At 46.3% G+C, this 21,091-nt stretch overlaps 1 protein-coding gene across 1 annotated transcript in view; it reads right to left on the bottom strand.

Moving 5' to 3' along the window:
• The window catches only part of DNAH9 (dynein axonemal heavy chain 9), a 191,448-nt gene that overhangs the window by 42,368 nt on the left and 127,989 nt on the right, over positions 1-21,091 (bottom strand). Inside the window, exons 57-60 of the mRNA XM_042833278.1 lie at positions 19,358-19,498; positions 14,222-14,392; positions 12,141-12,263; positions 385-578 (exon numbers count right to left, since the gene is read on the bottom strand). Coding sequence (XP_042689212.1) covers positions 385-578; positions 12,141-12,263; positions 14,222-14,392; positions 19,358-19,498 — 629 coding nt within the window. The remainder of the gene's footprint in view (positions 1-384; positions 579-12,140; positions 12,264-14,221; positions 14,393-19,357; positions 19,499-21,091) is intronic.

Raw genomic sequence — 21,091 nt, 5'->3', positions numbered from 1 at the left:
CAGTCTAGTAAACAGTATTGACCTTAATGAATTCTAGAAGCTGTTTTGATTATGGAAAGACTCCAGCGAATATGTAAGACCTCTATGACAATGCCTGTTTCTGACTTGGTATGTCTGCTCCCCACCTAGTGCTGGTAGTACTGCTTCCATCACCACTGGCCATGCTGGGGTTCGTAGGCAAGAAATTCCAACTGAATGAGAGGTGCTGACGGAGATAACTCATTCAGCAATGACGCCATTACAGAAAACCATTCTGTAATACTTATACTCCATCATAAATGAAACCAAACATATTTCTGAATTACTCCTGTTCCCTAGAAAACACAGACGCCGTGTCGCCTGGTAAGCAAGAGAATGGACTGAGACAGGGAGAAGTGCCCTCACCGGACGGCGTAGGTCATGCGGTCGGGCCGGACGGCCCTCATGATGCACAGGCGCTGCAGAGCTGACTTGTTCTTCCACTCCTGGGGGAACTTCTCCTTTTCAGGACACTCAGATTCAACAAACTTCTTCCACCGTTTTGCCGAGCCCTCAATATCCCGATCCAGGTTTCTGAACTCCTCCATGGATGAGAGAGCCTGGAAAATTCAAGGAAGGTCTTCAGAACCATAGAATCATCAAGGTTGGAAAGACGTCTAAGATCATGTAGTCCAACCACTGGCCCACCCCCACCATGCACACATCCCTCTGTGCCACATCTCCACGTTCCTTGAAAACCTCCAGGGACAGTGACTCTACCACCTCCCTGGGCAGCTGTTCCAATGCATTACTACTCTTTGTAAGAATAAGTTCTTCCTAATATTCAACCTGAACCTCCCCTGGCACAACTTAAAGCCGTTACCTTTAGTCCTGTTGTAACAGAAGAACAATCCTATGTGCACTTGAGCTGTTTTTCTAGTTTTATTGTCTGCTCATGTTTTGCTCCATTGGAAAGGTCATAGCTGGAACCTGTGAGCCACAGACAGAACCTCGCCAGGATCAGATCTTGTCTGTTTTCCTTTTCCTACCTCTGTTGTCAGCACACTGTCGCATCAACAGGTACCAACCAGCCCAGGACATTTACAGGACCGCTTCAGGGTGAGAGGAGCAGTTTCATACCTGTGGAATGTACCCACTCTGAGGTTTTTTGCCACCTGCATTTTCTGAACTGGCTGCCCCAACAATGTCAGATCTGACATCATACAGCACCCAGCACAACTTCCCCAGATATTCTCACATTACTGCAAGGACCTTCCCCATCCAGTGAAGCCATGGCTGCATCCACATCCCCTTTACAGCACAGTCACTGCGATATGGGAGTTTGGAAGTCACAACAGAGGAAAATTTGGCATCATCTGCAATGCAGCTTTCCATAGCCCAAAGTGAGAGGAAATCTGCACTCCTTGTTTCGAACCCGGATCCCAACCAACTTGGGTAGCAGGCACTCGCTACTAGGAGCTATTCCAGAAACGAGTGATTTGGATGGGTACTGGAAATGTTGAGCTCACCTCTGGCAGGACAGCACACTCACCTCTGACAATCCTGTGAGCTACAGGTCTGCAATGCCACCTTGCTGCTCCAACAAAGAAAACTGTGCAGCCAAAATCATAACTGGTGGTAAAATCTGCTTTTGGGCTTTGGGCACTCACACAGTGAGAAACCACAGCGCTGAGACTCCACCATCCAGTCAAGGTGACCATAAATCTCTGCACATGCACTGCAACCCCAAGCAGTTGGGTGCTGCCTTGATACTTACATGTTCTATATAAACACGTACAGACTGCTGTGACAGTGTAATTCACAGTGTTTCACTTGCCAAATACTAACAAGGATTCACTCATTGGTGTTACAAGCCTGTAGCAGAACAGGTAGCTGTGGAACGTCCCAAAGTGATGTACAGATGAGCAGTCGAGGGAATCACTGGTAATTTCAATGAAAATGCATCTATTTTTTTAATGTTCCTGCCATGGCAACTATGAACAGTACACAGAAAATACGAATTGTAGCAAAATGTATTGCGTAGCTTGTAAAGTTCCTGTGGATTTCAAGTGAAATTCTCACTGAAACAAACATCTTGAGGACATTTTGCATAATCTGAAGCTATGAGCAGTTGAACATGAAGAGACAAGTGGAGTATAAGACAGCGAATGAGCCATTTTCTGTAGGAACAAGGACACGCTTGCAGCAGAGCAGAAGCTTGTTGATGGGCAAAGGTGTTTTGCACCATTAATGTTCCAGTTCACATCCCATATAGCTCCTCCACAAAAAGAAAGCACCAAGAAAGCGCCTTGAAAAATGTTGGTGTCACACCTTGTTGAGATCAGCTGAAAAAATACACGCTTACCAAAGGGCTTTGAAAGTCATGTAGATGCCCTGACAGCTGCTGAGATTGCTGTGGGCACAGGGCTGTTGCAAATAAGGTGGAAGGCACCGGAGGCCAGACTGTGCTGATGGAAGGAAAGCTGCACTTTCCTTTCTGGAAAGGCTTCCCATGAAGAACCTTGGTCTTTCTAACTGACTGAATTTATTCAGAAGCCATGCTCCAGCAAAAGGGCTCCTTATAATGAATGAGTTCATGTTTCCAGCAGTGAGAACACCAGCAGATGATGGAAAGAAAGAGGTCACAAAGCTGTTGGCGGTGGGTGCCGCTGACACAGGATGTTTGCTGAACACAACACTTGTAGCATCGCAGAAAAATGGTTGGAGAAACCCTCAGGAGGTGGTCAGTCCAACCTACACTTATCCTCACAGGGCAAGTGCTCCAAGACCACAGCCAGAGCTACAGGAACACAGAGATGCTTTTATACATGCTCCTGCAATGAATCAAGCCTTGTCCCAAGTCACGATTTCATTAACAGCTCTACAAAGAAGAGAACGGATCACTTGCAATACCACTCAGCAGCCACAGGCTGGGCTGGCTCACCCCCATGCCCAAGGCATGCCAAGAACTGTGTGAAAAGCGTGAGTGAGGCAGGGACCCAACAGATGCTGCTGCCATGTGTGGATTAGCACTGATGTGGAGAAATCTCAGAGACAGAAGCCACAGCTCTAGCATCAGCACCACATCGCAACTGAAAGCACTGTGCAGAACACGAGAGACTGAAACCTGCAGCAACACAGCCTGCCCTGTATTTACTGCCTTGTTCTTGTAAATGCATCTGATGCACCTCTCCTGGCTGAACACAATACGGTGCCAAATGCTGAATTCCGTAGACTCATCAGCACAAGTGCTTGTGTAAAACGTTTTTAAGCTGTTGACTCTTGAAGTGAATTAAAGTAAAACTTCAGAACTTTGGCTACCGCTGCTTCGAGAAGTCTCTTGATGATGTTACCAAGAGACTCTGAAAAACTGCTTTCTTCTTTCAAATTGACAGACAGAATCAGAGATAATGGCTTCTCTCTCCCTGAACAACATGTTGCAGAATTAAGAGCGCTCTAATAGCAAGCATAAAGTCTGTATTATATAAACTAACACTGAAATTTTCATTAGTCAACAATTTAAATTACATTTATTAGGACTGATGGTGTTAATAAGACACGTTACTATTTAAAAGCTGGAGCAGTGAAAGCTATCTCAATCAGTAACCCTTCTGTGAATATCAATTACCCTTCAATACTTCCTCTGTGATATTATCCAAGAATCTTAGACTGGTGATAATACAGCACAGTTTCCAAGCAGCAAGAGCAGAAGCAGGGGCATGAACTGGAACAACCAACCTGTACAGCAATGGCTATTTTTGTCAACACAGCAGAGAACAAACCTGTCATCCAGAGTCGTCATGGAAATCGAGAGAGACAAAAAGCATTAACCAAAATAAAACATGAGCAAGAGGACTGGAGGACTGCAGTTCCAGCCTTTGCAGCCCACGCTGTGTCTGTCCCCGATGGCTGGAAGCAGGAGGGCCTGGGGTTTCTATCTCCAAGTAAGACTTTGCCAGCAAAACAGGGCTCTTTGCACATGTCAAGGCACGGATCATTGTTTTCTCAACGAGTGATTTTTCATCCACTGAATCACAGACAATTTGCTTTATCACTTCAGTTTTCTTTGACAGTTCCTCATCTAAGTCAGAACCAACTTTAAATTGGAGCTGAAATGTCAGCAGTTCTGTGAATCTCACAAGCTCGCAAATGCAAAGCACTCTTTCCCCCTACAGCTGTAGGGAATACAACATACATCAGCCATCATCTTGGAGAAGGACACCCTTCTGCCACTGCAGAACAGCTGCAGATGTTCCTACATGGGGACACTGACACACAGCCCTTCGGAGAGTCAACCTGGGGCCAGAAGGAAGAGGGAATTGCTGCCAAGAGCCCCGAGGGATGTGAGAATGCCCTGAGCTCCCAGGCAGAAGGGCACAGCGATGAGCAATGATGTACTCAGCTCTCCTCTGCTTGCTGCCCCCGGGGCACAGGCTGAGCCCCCAGGGGAAAGAACGACTTCCAAGCTCTGGTGTCACTGCAACCTCATGCAATTTATCTTCTGGTGCCAGACATGCTGCAACGAGCTTTTGTAAATTTATTAGAGAAAACACACGCCCTTTTCACAGAAGGCAGTTATTCTCAGGACACCATGTGGTCAAAACTGGCCCCAAGTTCAGATGTTGCTTCATAACATTTTACTGAATCTAAATAAAAAGGAAGATCATCTCATTTTTTTTCTTGCACTGTCGCTAAGGGACAACAAAATGCGGTTTTGTGTTTTAAACTACTTCCATAATTTCAAATACCTTTCCCCCAGTGTCATTCAGCTCAAAAAGAGCTCTGAGGCAAGGGAAACCAAACCAGATTCCATTGCCATGCTGCACCCTGACACAAAGAACGTGGGAAGTAAAACAGTGCAAATAAACCCAGAGCTGCCACAGTGAGCATCCAACACCACTCACCCAGTTCCCCAGCAGTCGGAAGGCTGGTTTCTAAAAAAGACACAATAAAATCACAATAAAAAAAGGAAATTCTTTTTTTTCTTTTTTTTTTTTAAGCTATCCTTACTTTCTGAATCTTCAGTTTGTAACAGACTCATACTTCCAGTCTGAGCTCTGGATCTATCTTGCCTTACAAATGAGCCCTACAGTTAAAGAGCATTGAGGTTAGAAGGAACGCATCAAACATCACATGGCTCCCAGTCACAACTGCAGAACACTGGAAAGACATATTCAATATTCCCCCATTTTTAAGAGTCTGTGAGACGATTAATTCCTAATTATTAGCCACAAAATGGGCTCAGCAAAATGAGCACAACATCCTCAATCTCTCTGTCCACGGGTGTGAACTTGCAGAGTGACTGCATGAACATCAGACACTTGGAAATGGCCTCAGATGTTTTCAAAACACCTTCTAAAGGTGTTCTCACACTGCCACCCACTTGGTAAGCTCTGCCTATGCCTGTTTATTGTAAATATTATTTGGGTGGGCCACATCTCCCAAGGAAACTAGCACCCTCATAGCTGGAGAAAGCTCCTGGGGAATGGCAAAGCCAAACCTGCATCCGGCTCACAGTGATAGATTGGGTCATTCAGGAAGGGGACACATAGGCAGATGAACTGTTCCATTTGAATACTACTGTTAACTAGGAGGATTCATGTAGGAAATGATGGATTATTTGCCATCTTTCTCCCACTAGGTTTTGGTTTGTATTATTCATTCACTGAAGGTGTTATTTTCTCCTTAGCTGCACTGCCTGAATTATTCAACTCGTGAGGACACCTCTATTGAAGGTAAAAATAAAGACATGATGGTTTTGACAAACTTCAATCACCCCTCAGCACAAAAATGTTTTTCTAATCTTCCTCATTTCTTTCAATAAAAGCTGACTGATGAGCTCACGTCACTGCAGCCAACCCCAGAAGCAGATGAGGATGCAGAGCTCCTTGGGGCCCTTGACCTGACCCAACAGAACTACTTCAGCAATGGAAGCCACCAACTGTTTATGCTGCGAGTCCTTTCCTGTCCTCCATCACAGACTGCCCAGATGTCTGGTGCGAGTCTTTCCTGTAGCACTCTGACATGGCTTTTGTTGTCTTCTATTGATTTCAACAACTGATGGCTTTTTCCTTTCAGAGGAGCCCTTTTGAAGACTGTCCTCTCAGCCTCTAGGCTCTCAGACCACCTCTCCGCTTCTCCTCAATTTCTCCTTGCAGCCATATCTCCATAACACTTCTCTCCTGTCTCCAGAAGCCACACATCCATCTGCAATACTCAAAGGTCGAATCAGACTCCAGCAGAGAAATGGCCAATTCTGAGTGTGTCCCCTCGGTCCTGTCAGACTGTATCCACCGGAGGACAGGAACTGGCAGTACTGTGGGTCACTGGAGCGTTCTGGTGCACTCGGTGGGGATAATCCACAGATCACAAGTGCCTTCACAAAAGGCAATTTCATGGGCTTCAATGCAGGTAAAGCAGCGGCGCTGCCAGCAGGGCATCCAGAGACATCACAGCTTCACTGGACGCCTCGTCTGCACTCTTCACAGCCACCCAACACTGCCAACTTTTCAACTCCACCACGCCACAGAAACAAGGAGCTCCAGCAGGTCCTTTACAGCAGATGTGGAGGAGCTTATAAAGAGGAGCCAAACTCCAGCCATCTCCAAACGCACCCTGCTGCAGTACTTGGTGTCCATCCTGGGATGGCTGCTTGCACTCCCTTGTCGCAGGGCTCAGCCATCAGGTCTCTCCACAGTCACTCTAGAGCCCACCTGCTCCTGAGTGCACTGCAACTGATCTTTGATTCTATCTTTCAAGCACAGCGACACGACTCCAAAAGACACGTAATGACTAAGAAAAGAAATACTGGACGTTTGAAAGATACCGAAAAAAACTATATCTTCCATTTAGGGGAGAAAGAACTTAACATTCAAAATGACCAACTAACAGTAGGCTCTGTGACACGGCAGGGAGCACTCAACGTGAAGGACACTGCCCAAGATACATCCAGAAAAACCCAATTTCCAATCTGCAATCAAACTGACAAAGCACGCCTTTAAATATTTGATGCGATCCCAATCTCCGCTGTATCTCAGATAAACATTAGATTATTAGCCACCAGGTTAAAAAAATAAAGGAAAGAAAAGGTAGAATGATTTCAAGTGTTATTTCTGTGAGACTTCTCCAAAACTTGAGGGCTGGTGAGGACAGATTAATGTCCTTAGGAAACTTCCAGATGAGAGCAGATAAACGCACAGCGGAGTGTCATAATCAATGCTTCCTATCAAAGATGCTCTGAAAGGCTGTACATCTTAAGAACTGAGTTAATGGAAGAGATTTAATTAAGACTGATTCTCTGGCATAATAATAATAATAATAATAAACGTACGTAGGAAGCCGTGAGCCGCAAGTCTTTTATATCTGACCAGCCTGATCAAAGGACCTTGCTTATGTGCAAAGACCACAATATATGCAGCAGATTGTATCACAATGAATCTTTGACAAGAATGAAAAATCTCAGTGTCCTAGAAATACATAAAGGAAAAGTTGGAAGAGTTTTCTATTATTTTGTCAAGAAAATCCAGTTTTCTTAAATGTAAAATATATGATTTTGTATTTTATCTCGTAAACCACACGCACAGTCTCATCACCTGCACTCCGCAAAATTATCAACATGGAGTTAATATACTGCTTTGTCTGCTGCTGTTCTCCTCCTTGAAAGCTGAATGCAGTATTTAGAGCTCATTATTCAACATCACATTAATTAAACAATGCCTTTTCATATCTACATAATGAAAATTCTTCCTCTTCAGAAAAAGATGAGGGAAATGATTGGGATGAAGAAGTAATCCGAGTTGGCCAGGTGTATCCTTGTTGTATATTAACTAGCTTCACTTATCCTACGGGACACATCTGCGTTTGGCAATGAAGAGGCGCTGCAGAAAATATCACAAAGGCAATCAGCCTTGGGAAGTGTGCACCTGTACAACAGAGATCCAGAGCTGCCTGAGGGATTGGGCTGCTGAGGTTGGAAGCCAGATGCACACAGGGTTAATCTGTGACCACGGTTCTGCAGGAAAACAAGGCTACGGGGCGATGTGGATGCGGCTCCCCAGGAAGGGAATGGCACGAAGGGAGTGGGAGCAGGGGAGAATTTTGCAGCAGAGAACACTGCGGGGCACAGGGAAATCCATTCACCAACCTTGAGTTAGCCTCTGTAGCCTGAGACCCACCCCAGTCATCTAAAAAGGGCTGGTTAACACTAAGACAGCCATGAAAGAAAGGACCACGGAGACACGCAGAACTCAATAATGCCATTTGTACATCCATGCTCAGAGCAAATGAACCATGAACCAGAACCATGGCATGACCTGTCTGACTGTCCCAGCCCTCCAGACAACTGCAGAGCAGAATAACACAGAGACTGGGTGGTAGATTGGGCTGAAGGGACCTCGGGGCATCACTTCAGATAATCTTCACAGGTCACACCTTTATCTTCAGGTTGCCCAGAGTGACTGTATGGTCTCCTCCTTGAAGATTTCCAAAAGCTGCCTGGACACATCCATGGGCACCCTACCTTGGGTGCTTCTGCTGGAGCAGGAGTTGGACCAGGTAACCTCATAAGATCATACTACATTTGGGCTAGAAGGGACATTAAAGACCATCTAGATTCAACTTCCTGCCATGGGCAGGGTGGCCAACCAATAAATCAGTCCCTAGATCAGGTTGCCAAGGTCCTGTTCATCCCAGCCTGGAACACCTCCAGGGATGGAGCATGAACAACTTCTCTGGGCAGCCTGTGTCAGGGCCTCACCATCCTCTGAGTGAAAAGTTTCCCCCTAACATCTAACCTAAATCTCTCCTCTTTTATTTAAAACTATTCCTTGTTGTCCTATCACTAAGAGAACGTGTAAAAAGTCCATCTCCCTCCTGATTATAAGCTCATTTTAAGTATTGGAAGATCACAATAAGGTCTCCAGAGGTCCTTTCCAAACTCAGTTTCTGTGATCTTATGGATCTTCAAGTAAAGGAAGGGAGAAGAAATGAGGACAAAGCTACAAAGGACCACTTCTACACCGATCCTGTTTCAAGTTCCATCTTGCAGTGGAAATATTAAAGTGGCCTCTTGTATGTGCTTGTGGCCTGTCGTCCCGTGCAGCTCAAGCAATAGCACTGTTGCACCTTTCGGTCCAAGGTGTGGCCGTACATTTATTGGCATAGGTGACCAACAGTCAAATCAGAAGCACCAACAGAAATAACAGCCCTCAAGTTAAGAACTGGGGGCACAGCAGTTGATGGAAGCGCAACAAGTTGTAACAAAGGGAATTGAAAAAAGCCAAAACCTCATCTGGAGTATAGGAATACTTCTGACTTCTCACGAGATCACTATTAAATACCCGCAGTGCACAAGCCTTACATCTGAAATGACCAGCACTACTGAACACTGGGGCCAGGGACCCAGCAGAAGGTACTGAAATGAAAACTCATTAAACAGTGTAATTTTCTCCCTGTTCTGCCCTTAACTACCCCTGCCACGTCCCAGAGGCAGTATCTGTGCTGAAGCTAACAACTGCGTCCTCTGCTAAGCTCTCCCCTCGCTCCAAAGCTAATGAATGTGCCTCAAAAGGGGCTGGCAGGGGTTACCTTCTCCCATACAGGCTGATTGATGGGCAGAATCAAGTTGAGCTCAGAGAAGTTTTTTCTCAGCCTGCACTTGGTTTGAATTCAGCTCCCATTCCAGGCTTAAAGAGGCACTAGGAAACCTGCAATCTGCCTATTTTTTCAAGTATATCATCAGATCTAATAACAGAAAACACCTTTCTCCACAAACTGTGCCCTTCTCGACAGGCACATGGGTTTCTTCATTCAGCAGTAAATACTGAGCCTCCCTGGCACAAGGGTTACAACAAAAAGCTCTGGGAAATTTTCTGCTGAACTGAAAAGAAGTTGGAAGATGAAATCAAAGATGTGCATCAGATGTGCCAGCACCAGGAGCTGAGACAGCTGCACAACTGCACAGCACTCCCAGCCTGTAGGTATTATCAGCCATACAAAGTGAGAAGTAATCAGCCATGTCCTTCAAGGCTGTTTGTGTGCCCGCAGTCCTCATCACCTGATGAGGTTTGCTCTGAAGTTAACGTGCCCAAAATGGGAGGCATGGACTGGGAGGTTAATATCAATATTGATTTCTTGTGGCCTCAAACCTCTGTCAAATGCAGCGCATTTTCAGTGCTCCTCTGAAAATTCATACGGAATGCTTCATTCCACTTCAGATTTGAAATGCCAATCTGAAAGGTGCTTTGCTCCAGCTTTGTTGAAGAAACAATTCATCACAGCACTTAATCTTTCCGATAAAAGGAGATTTTAGCCTGCTCATAAGCTCTACAGAAGCCATGACTAATTAACCTAATTATAGCAGTCTGTGACAAAATGCAATCGTACTAAAATTACGCCTCAAGTAACCAGAGTTGCCAAAAACTCCAAGGCTAATAAGCCAACACACATTAATAGGACATAAACACTAATAAAATTGACACCCGTTGCATTATTTATAGTTGCATCAATACTGCAAACAATCACACCACAAAAGACAATCTGAAGCATATTCAGTAATAAAGCATTCGTTATCTGGAAATGCTGAAGTACATTAGGGCAGATTACTGACCAGTGACTGCAGGTCCTCAAGATGTGCAGCTCATGCAGACAGCAGTCCCACAGCGAGGATGCAGAGTTTGCATCTTGGAGCCCTCACAGACATATTTACATCCCATCATCCCCCAGCTCTGCAAAAGAGTGGTGTGCAGAGCAGCATCTGCACGGCATCATGTGGTTGTGTCCCAACCACAAGCCCCAGGAGACTCAGAATGGGAGAGGAAGCTCAGTGGGAAGAGCCCACCTGGGAACCAGATGAAGCACACCCGTGCTGTGTATCGTGTGATAGAATAAGTTCTGAGGAGTGAGTGATGGGGTGTGGATGCTCTTTCTGGAGTTTATGAGCCTGAGCTGGCAGTTGTATCAACTCCATGACAGCAGTGAGGCAGCTGAAACCAACAGGATGGAGCACAGGCGTCCAGAAAAGGCCATTCCACCCACATGTGAAAGGGAACTGGCTGGCACTAAAAGGATCATCCCATAGAGCAGAAAAACTCACTGCAAACTGAGAAGATGTCTGTCTGGAGAGTGCACCAATTGCAGGATGCAAATGCATCCCTGAGCACTGCAAAAGCGTAATGTTTCCTCAGATGCACTAAAAGATCTTCAAAAGGAGAATCAGAGCCTGACACCCCAGCAACTTGTGGTGGCAGCCAGTTCAGCTCCCAGAGGAAGCTCACAGCACTGAAGCAGAAAGAAGCACTGCAGCACCAAACCCTCCCAATCAGTGAAGAATTTCAACTCGGAAGGACTTAAGAGGAACTGAAATGCAGCGCTCACCCGATATATCCATACATGGAACACGACAAGGGACAGAGAAAGGGTGCACATAATTCCTCCATACTGGAAATAGGTCTTGGAGAGAGAGAAGGAAAAGGGCTGGTTTAGTAAGAAGTGACAGGTTTGTTTTATGGCTGCAAATGTGACTGTGATGTTTTGAAGATGAGCTCGGTCACCTGTGTGTGCAGAACGGGGCACAGGGCCCATCCTCACTGCCAGTGAGAAGGCAGGGAAGGGAGGTCCTCCTCTGAGCAGACACATTTTGCACAAACTTATCCTGAATCAGGTTGAAATCCAGCACAACTTCCACCTGCTGACAAGTGGGTGCAAAGGTGGGATAACACATCTCTCTAGGATGCTCTCCCTCAGCTCTCATCCCAAAACACACGGCAGCTGTTAGACAACCTCACTGCCATGACAGCATGTTTTTTTGTGCTTTTCTTTGCTCACCTGGCACAACTGTGCCCCCAGCACGTCTGCAGATGGTCATATCTGCCTTAAAGTCTCACCTCCTCCCAAAGACAGTGAGGATCTTTGCAATCTGGATACATCTTATTCCTTACAGAAGGAAAAGCCTAAACCTCAGAGGGAAGAAAAGCCTTCTCAGAGACACAGAGGTAATCAGGAGTAAAGTCACACAGAGCCCTCAAAGCTCATCTCATATCAACAGAGCTCTCCAACTCTGTGTGTTTTATGTATGGTCAGAACTTTTCCAACCAGTGCTATGAGGACTGGCCTGACAGATGCTGAAAGGCCCTCAGAGGAGATAAGAGACGCTGATTTCACACATTTCAGGTGAAAATACGTACCTTGATTCCTCCCCAGGAGTGATTAGACAGGAACTCCACAGGGCTTGTGACTCTGGGCTGTGCTGGGTATCTGAGAAGGAAATCCAGTTCTACTGCATTGATTTCTTTACTCATCAGAAGTATCTGTAATTGCAAGCAAGCAAGATATCCTTGAGCAGTCAGGATACAGAGCAGCAAATGCTTTATCAGATTAATCATTCAATGTATGTAGCTGTCAAGTGTGCAGATAAAAAACACACAGTGTCCAGTGCTGGAGGGCTGAAACATACCCTGCAGGTGCTTTGTGTCTCCCCAAGAGAGGACCCAGAACAAGTATGGAGACGTAGCATAAAATAGTCAAAATTTGTAAAAACTGTGGGAAAAGTTGTGGTTTATATTCACAGTGCTGGTGGAGATGCAGGCAGGAGGATGTGCTGCAGTCCCTGTGCTTGATACCTGCAGCTAAAGAACAAACAACTTTCTAGCAAGGAACTCGAGCGTGCATCCCTAGGGCACACCACCAAGGTCTTGTCCACCTCTCACAATTTTCTTCTATTGAAAGTAATTGGAGACGTACTGAGAGTGAAAAAAGCCTCACAGCACATGCACTGGGAGAACGAGTGTCCTTTAGGTCCCCAGCAGTGGTGTGCTGGAGAGCACATGGCCGTTCTGCTGCCATCAGTGTGTTTACCACCAGTGATGGCTTTGGGGAACACATGGAGCAAGACCAGCAGAGCAATGCCTGGGGCCATTCTGGAAAGCTCTGGAAGCTCAGGAGCCCAGCTGGAACTGCTGCACTGAGTGCTGCCAGACTGCCCGTACCTCTGAGACAAAGTCTGAACATTCTGAACACAATTTCTGGAAGGAAAAAGAGCAATGCTGGCATGGTGAGCTTCTCGTTTCCTTGTTACAGAACCTAGACTGTATCTCATTACTGCCTACTGGGCAATGGCTTCTGAAGCATGCCTGGCATCTCCTCCACCAATGACAGTAATGAGCTACTCAGTTCAAGAGCCAACTGATTCTTTATATGGGAGAGTCCTGCAACTCATCATCTAATTCCCTCCACCCACTGAAACAGTGGATGTTGGTTTTCCTGATGCCTTGAAGTGATACCTTAACTATCTTTCCCATTCAGTGCAGGGGAGTTGGACTAGATTACCTTTAAAGGTCCCTTCCAACTCAAACAATCCTATGACTCTATGATATAGTTGCAAGTACAATGTGTGCAAGGTAAATTGTTTATTCAGACAAATACATTTATGAAAATGTAAATCTCTTTTGGGTCACAGTTAAGCCTGACTGCAAAATTTGTGTTGACTTTTACACATGGACATTAACTAAATAAATTGTTAGAGGTTATTTACACAGATGTATATTTGCTTTTCCTTTCACACTTCATATTTTGCTACGTAGAATTAAAATAAAAAAGTCATGGCAATCACTGGATTAAGGCTAACTAGACCTTCACACTGTTTAGGGTGCTCGAATTTGGTTCTCGCCTGCATTCCACATTGCAGGGCACTTATGTAGCCGTTCACTGCACAACCACTTTGTAACATAATGCCAAGCACAATTATTGACTGCATCTGATTTCGGTACAGAGATACAGAAACATCTCCTTGCTCACATGGTAACATAAAAAATTATAGCAGAATACAAGACAGAGCAACAGCAGCCACGTAGCATGCCTTCTTTCTGGATACAACCATTCAGCCCTGAAGACCTGCTTCCCTTCTGCAGGTCCTGCAAGCAGGCATCTCTCCCTCAAACAGCCATTCCTTGGTGTAACACAAATCAAACACAGCATCTGTGACTGCTATCAGCAAGAGATGAAGAAAAGAAAATCAGTTCCCCAGCCCTTGCATTTGCTGCTCTGATACTGAAGGCATAGCTGTGACAGCTTGGCTTTTCTCTGTATGCCAATATCTTTGCCAGTACAATCATCATAGAATCACAGAATGGCCTGTGTTGAAAAGGACCACAGTGATCATCTGTTTTCAACCCCCTGCTGTGTGCAGGGTCGCCAGCCACCAGACCAGGCTGCCCAGAGCCACATCCAGCCTGGCCTTGTACAGATTGCACGCCCTGGTGGTGCTTACCTGGAAGGTAACCTGTGCAGTGTAGGTCAGCTTATCACACTCAAACAGCCCTCGGGTCGTGTACTGGAACACAGAGAAGGTGATGCTGTCTATGAGGTTCAGCACTCGCACCTGGAGGCTCTCATCAGGAGGTGCCCTCTCAATGGCTTTCTGGAACACAATGCTGAATGCCTAGGTGAGGAGACAAGAACTGTTTCTAAATGCTCTTTTCACACACCAGTGTATCACCTGAAGTGCTGCGACGAGCGAAGCCAGCTCAGGCACTGAGCCCTGCAGCCACGACCAAAGCAATCCCAGTGCCCAGCAGTGCGGCCCGGCAGCAGCAGGATGCAGGGGACACCTACAGACTGGGCTCTGCATCTGCCTCTGGCTGCTTTCTCATGGCATACCTGCGACACTGTGCTCGTTTGGGCTTCAGCAAGATGTGCTGGCTGAATTAAGATGCAACGGGTAGAAGAAACATTTCTCAGACTACGTTCTCTCACCAAGATTACACAGCTCACTTCTCCAAAACACTGAGCCAAAGACGTCGGTGTTCCCAGAGGAACCTGTGGTTTCACAAATGCTTCAACTTAAAACCAGCAATTCCCTTAAATACAGAACAGTCCAAGGAATGCGTTATTGTCAGGCTCCAGCTCAGGACTGGATAAGGAGGGCAGGCAGGGCTTCAGCATGGAGAAGTGGGATCAGCTGAGCACTAAAATCCCCTGGGCACGGGTGCACCGTGAAGAAGGATGCTGTTATATAAGATACCAAGGACTCTCGTAGAAACATTCTGATCTAAATTAGAAAAGACTTAAAAACTTTCGGAACAGATTGAAGAAGCCCATTAGCAAATGATCAGATGCAACCGGAGAAAGGAAAAGGCCTGTGTCCTCATTAGCAATGCAAAAGCCCAATATACTGAGACCAAGCTAATAGGAATTAACCAAGCCGGTACAAATTAATAGCACCAACCAGACAAGGCATGGCTGTGTTGACAGCATTATTTTTAGGGCTCTACAAAGGGAGAATGATGCCTCAACAAATTAAAGTAACATTGATACCTACTGCATTACTGAATAACTGCAGAATGGATTTTTCTGCTTACATTTCTTTAAATAGAGTTAAAACACGCTGCAGAATCGTATATAAATCTTGTGTGCTCTAATTTATAATGGGCTTTTAGCTGTATGGCAAGTATTTTAAAATCATCTCTGCACATCTTTCCTCAATGTTTTATGATCTGTCGTCCAAATTTATTTGATAAAAACATTTCAGTAAATAATTTGCCATGTATTTATACTCAATACTAATGTGAACTGGAAAACATAAAACAAAACACAGATGAGGGAGATTTAAGGTGAAACTTCAGATACTCACATATCTACTACGTATGCGTAGGGAATGAATCTTTCAAAGGGCACCCTTGCATGAAAGATATCTGTACATTTCCCTGGTAAAATTATTTCAGCATATGGATTGTAGATAACAAAAAGAAAAGCTTCTTTGCGGATTGGCTCAAAATATTGTATTCTCTTCTCAATTACTTTTTCCAGGTCAGTTGGCAATGTAAGAAACCATTTGGAAGAAGTACTAGACTACAATGCCGTCTCATTTAACCCTCCATTCTCCAAAATGCCTTTCCCATAACAAAAAAAACAGTGTTCCATTTATTAAAACAATAAAAATGGAACTCTTCAATAAATACCACAGTCTCTGCTGGCCAGAACTATAGACACCATCACAGCAACTCCTTTCCATTGCAGCAGGTCCTTAGAGAGACCAAGACTCAGAGCCTTGGGCAGTATGAAGGGAATGCAGAAAGAGGGTCCCCGCCTGAGGAGCTTCCAGGATCAAGGAAACAGCTTGAGAGAAGCCCCCCTTCCCAACAAGGAGCAGAAAACAAATGATGAAGTGATGCCCCAACACGAAGCAAAGACGTGAGCGATTAATTCATACTTCACTCTGAAAATCTAGTTCATTCACTGCAGCAAGTGGAGTCTCAGCCTACTCACATCTGCCATAAGGGAGCCAGTATCTCAAAATTAGTCAAGAAACCTGAAAACAAGGTCATAGTCACACTCCTACCAAAGCTCCTGGCTTCCCACCACGCTCTGCTGCCACGTGGCAAATGGGACAGCTCAACCACAGAATCACAGAATTGCAGGGGTTGGAAGGGACCTCTAGAGATCACTGAGACCAACCCCCTGCCAAAGCAGGTTCCCTACACCAGGTCGCACAGGCTCATGGCCAGCCTGTTGTCCACCAGGACGCTCATGTCCCAGAGCTCCTCTCCAGCAGCTCAACCCCCAGCCTGTACCGGTGCATGCAATTATTCCTCCCTAGGTGTAAGACTCTACACTTGCTTTTGTTAAATCTCATCCGATTTCTTCCTGCCCAGCTCTCAGCCCGTCCAGGTCTTGCTGAATGGCAGCACGGCCTTCAGGCGTGTCAGCCAATCCTCCCAACTTTGTATCATCAGCAAACTTGCTGAGGGTGGCCACTATTCCCTCATCAAGGTCATTGATAAAGATGTTGAACAAGATCAGACCCAGCACCGACCTCCCCCTGGTGAACCCGTGCTGACTATTCCTGATAACCTCCTTTTCTCCTGGTTGTCTGGAGATGGCATCCAGCACAGCTGTTCCATCACCTTTCCAGGGACAGAGGTGAGGCTGACAGGCCTATAATTAACCGGGTCTTCCTTCTTGCCCTTTTTGAAAACCGGAGTGACACTGGCTATCCTCCAGTCTTCAGGAACCTCCCCTGTTATCCAAGACCTCTCAAAGATGATGGAGAGAGGCTCGGCAATGACCTCTACCAGCTCCCTCAGCACACGTGGATGCACCCCAACAGGTCCCATGGACTTGTGGACCTTAGTACTGCCTAGGCGCTCACACACCACCTCTTTCCTGACTGAAGGGAAGTCTCCCACTCCCCAGCCCCTCTCACTAACCTCCAGGGTGTGGGAAACCTGAGGGAGAGCCTTTTCACTGAAGACAGAAGTAAAGAAGGCATTCAGTATCTCTGCCTTCTCAGCAACCCCGTTACCAGAACCCCCCCCCCCTCACTTAGTAAGGAGCCCACATTCTCTCTAGTTTTCCTTTTGCTGTTAACATACTTGAAGAAGCCTTTTTTATTATCCTTTATCACTTTAGCCAGATTCAATTCCAGACGGGCTTTAGCCTTCCTCGTTGCATCCCTGCAGGCCCTGACAACATTCCTGTATTCTTCCCAAGTGCTCAGACCCTTTTTGCACATTTCATGGACCTTCTTCTTTCCTTTGAGCTTGTGCATGAGCTCCTCGCTCATCCACACAGGTCTCCTGCCTCCTTTTCCCCATTTCTTGCTCACAGGGATGCACCGATCCCAAACTTGGAAGAAGAGCTGTTTAAATGCTGACCAGATCTCAGAGGCCCCCTTACCTTCTAACACCCAAGCCCACGGGATAGCTCCAGAGATTGAAATTGGCTCTCCTAAAGTCCAGGGTAGCAATCCTACTTTTTGCTTTGCTTCTTCCACTCAGGATCTTGAACTCATGATCACTACAACCCAAGCTGCCCCCAACCTTTACTTCTTTAACAAGTCCATCCTTGTTGGTGAGAATAAGGTCCAGCAACACCCCTCCCCACGTCAGTTCCTCCACCACCTGCATCAGAAAGTTGTCTTCAACACACTGCAAGAACCGTCTGGACTGCGCGTGCCTGGCCATGTTGGTCGTCCAGCAAACATCTGGATAATTGAAGTCCCCCATAAGCACCAGCGCCTGGGAACGTGACGCTACATCCAGTTGCTTATGGAAAGCCTCATCAACCTCCTCCTCCTGATCAGGGGCCTGTAGCACACATCCACAACAGTGTCACCCTTACCAGACTCTCCTTGATTCTCACCCACAAGCTCTCCACTGCTACATCACTCTCCCCCAGGTGGAGTTCAATACATTCTAGCTGCTCTCTCACATACAGAGCAACTCCACCACCCCACCTTGCCAGCTGATCTTTCCTATAAAGCACACAGCCCTCCATGACAACATTCCAGTCATGCGAGCTCTCCCACCACTAGGAACAGCAATCACTACACTGCAGTGTAAATGTCATTTCAGAAGCATTCTCCAGTTGTTCCAGTGGAAACAGTTCCAGGAAGGAATGTTCTCCAAAGCTGGGACACCACTTCTAGCTCACCATGTCCATATTCTCTAGAGCAATACTTTGCTGAGCAGGGAAGGGCAGTCTGTGTAGAGGAGACAGAAGAGCAGGCAGGCCACTGGAGTACAAGCCCTTTGGCTGTGTCTGTCCTGCGTTTATTTTAGAGCACAGGACACAAGCAGGTTCTCTCCCAGCATCATCCCCATGAAGGTGTCCAAACTGTTACCAAGAGCCTGCCTGTCTCCAACCTACCAGCAGCCTGCTGTAAGGGGTCAGATGCCCTCAGATCCCATCAGGACTTCCAGGCTAAGGGCTCTTGTAGGGGACCCTTCTTGCCTTGGACAGGTAGAATTGGCCACAATTTGCCTGTTGTACAGAGGGCAGCAATAAATCCCTGGCGCTGAGGTCTCAGTGGGACAGGGCCGTGTTTACAGAGCAATTTGATGTTTTAACACTGTGTCATTTGGGAAGTCGGGACTGTTTCAACATCAAGGTCTTGGATAATTGCTAAGGGCAGCAGCAATTCTCGTTAACTTCTGAAATATCTGCACAGACATTATGACCCCGATGACATCACAGCTACAGAACTAAATGCAAACGTAAAGAAAAGACTAACTGAGGAAGCGAGCGACTCCCAACACTGTGCTAAATCTTAATGCATAAATATATAAAATACACTGAAAAAAGTACGTTGTTGGCTCTTTTCCAAGATGACCTCTTTCAAATCCATTGCACATCTTCCTCGGCCAAGCCAAGATGGCTGAGAATATGGAGGAGATAACAAATGGCTTGTAAAGTTCTACTTTGCAAATAAACTTCTGGAATGTTCTGTAATCAAGGCCATTAATGCACCTCCAAGCCAGACTGTGGCTTTCTACAAGCCATCAGTTCACTTGCCTCAACAGAAATCAAGCAAAAGAAAGGAAAGCTCATTAAGACTGATCTAATCTGATCTCAATCAGGGCTCAGCTGCCCGGCAGTGCTGCCACGGGACTCAAGGGGACAGTACCTTCAGAGAGAACTGGTACATGGGGTGGATGGCACGAAGGTCGTTCATGGCAAAGTAGAGCAGAGAGGCCCGCGCGGCGGCAGGCCTGTAGTGCTCCCTCGCCTCATTAATCTTGGCTTCAGTCACCTTGGACTCCTGGACCTGGAGGGAAAACACAGAACGACGGCACTGTGAGAACATCTCTGTGAGCTCTGTGAAGCTACAGCTGGGGGGAAGGCAATTCCTGCCACAAAGACACCAGGTCAAGTGGTGGCCAACCTGCCCTCAACCCACCCGCCTTCTCTCCCAGCAGCCTCTGTCTTCGGGCACATCCTTCATTAACTGCATTTATCCTCATGTCCAATCCTCTGTTTTCCCAAGCCTCCCCCTCCAAAGTTCTCACTAGGGTTCCTGCTCTTCACTAACTGGAATTATTTTTATAATCAGTGAGTTTCTCCTGCTAATTGCCCCCATCCTGTGCAAATCATTAATAACAGGACTGAACAGACAGTGCTGCTCATAAGAGAGCTTCTCCCAAGCTGAGAACTGCTAATTTTCTCAGCTACTTGCTGCCTTTCCTCTCTAGCACCTAATGCCTCCCTGTCTTCCTGGCCCGGTGTCAGCATAGCTGCTGTGATGGACACAGTGAAAATCCTTTTGGCAGATACATCATCCCACTAACATCTCAGTCCTGTTCATTCTTTTATTCCACTTCAGCAGCATGAAGCGACATCCTCGAGCCTCCTGGGGATTATGGTAGGCTCATGCTACGTACAGCCAGAAGTGCCGCAGCGCTGATCCACGAGGTTCAGCAAACAATTCCATGGGGACATGGCAGAAGTGGGATCAGTACGTGTGGCACAGCCCTGCAGATCACAGCACAGCCCCCAGAGAAACACACACTGCTAGGCACAGACCCGAGCTGCTAGAGCACATCAAACTTTCCCACTGAGACACTGACTGAGCACTCCCTGCTGCACACAACCAACACACACGCTGGGGTCCGTGGCACATCTTCAGAAGCAATGATGGGCTGTAACATCTCAGATTCCTTCATAAAACAGCTTTAGAGTCTCTTGCAGAAACATGCATCTGCATGGACCACAAATACACCTAACACACTTCTCCACATCCTGACCCCATCTTTGATAGCATCTACATCTCTCCACTGGCAGGGAGCCTTCTGCATGGTCCAGACAACTAACTTTCAGTTGTCCTACTCCAATATGCTTAACAAATCCAGAAATGCAAAATCCAGAGGAGGAGATGAAGACAGCTGCTTTCCATAAATACAATGGAAAGGACTCCTCAGAAAGAAAATCTTGACTTATTTTTTCTGTAGCCAAACCAAGAACAGAGTAGGGGTTGATTTGAGAAGCAGACTTATAATATTGCCCTGAAGCAGCTTTCTACGTGGGTACCAAACTCGTCAAAACCAGGTGCAATCTCTAAAATTCATCCTCGCTGCCACAGAGTTGGCAGGGATCATCTTTACAGCCCCCACTTGTTCAGAAATAGAAACACTTCAGGAACAGTTAATTCAATAGGGCGATGTCAGCCTTGCTGTGTCAAAGCATTCCTTCAGCATCCCCTTTGAGGAGTACAAGCACACCATCCCTAGGAAGCTGGAGGCACGTAATGTCCCTCAGACAGCTAGCAGAAATCATTTCATTTCTTAATGCAGAGGCATGAAGTGAGAGGCAGCCTGATCCTGACCTGAGCACACAGGTAACATGTCTGTGTGCTGGACGACAA

Source organism: Centrocercus urophasianus, unplaced genomic scaffold (genome assembly GCF_019232065.1).
Source record: "Centrocercus urophasianus isolate 14NV4802_14NV808 unplaced genomic scaffold, USGS_Curo_1.0 seq_41, whole genome shotgun sequence".
NCBI lineage: Eukaryota > Metazoa > Chordata > Aves > Galliformes > Phasianidae > Centrocercus > Centrocercus urophasianus.
The sequence above is the reverse complement of the archived record's forward strand: the minus strand, read 5'-3'. Positions and strand labels throughout refer to the sequence as shown.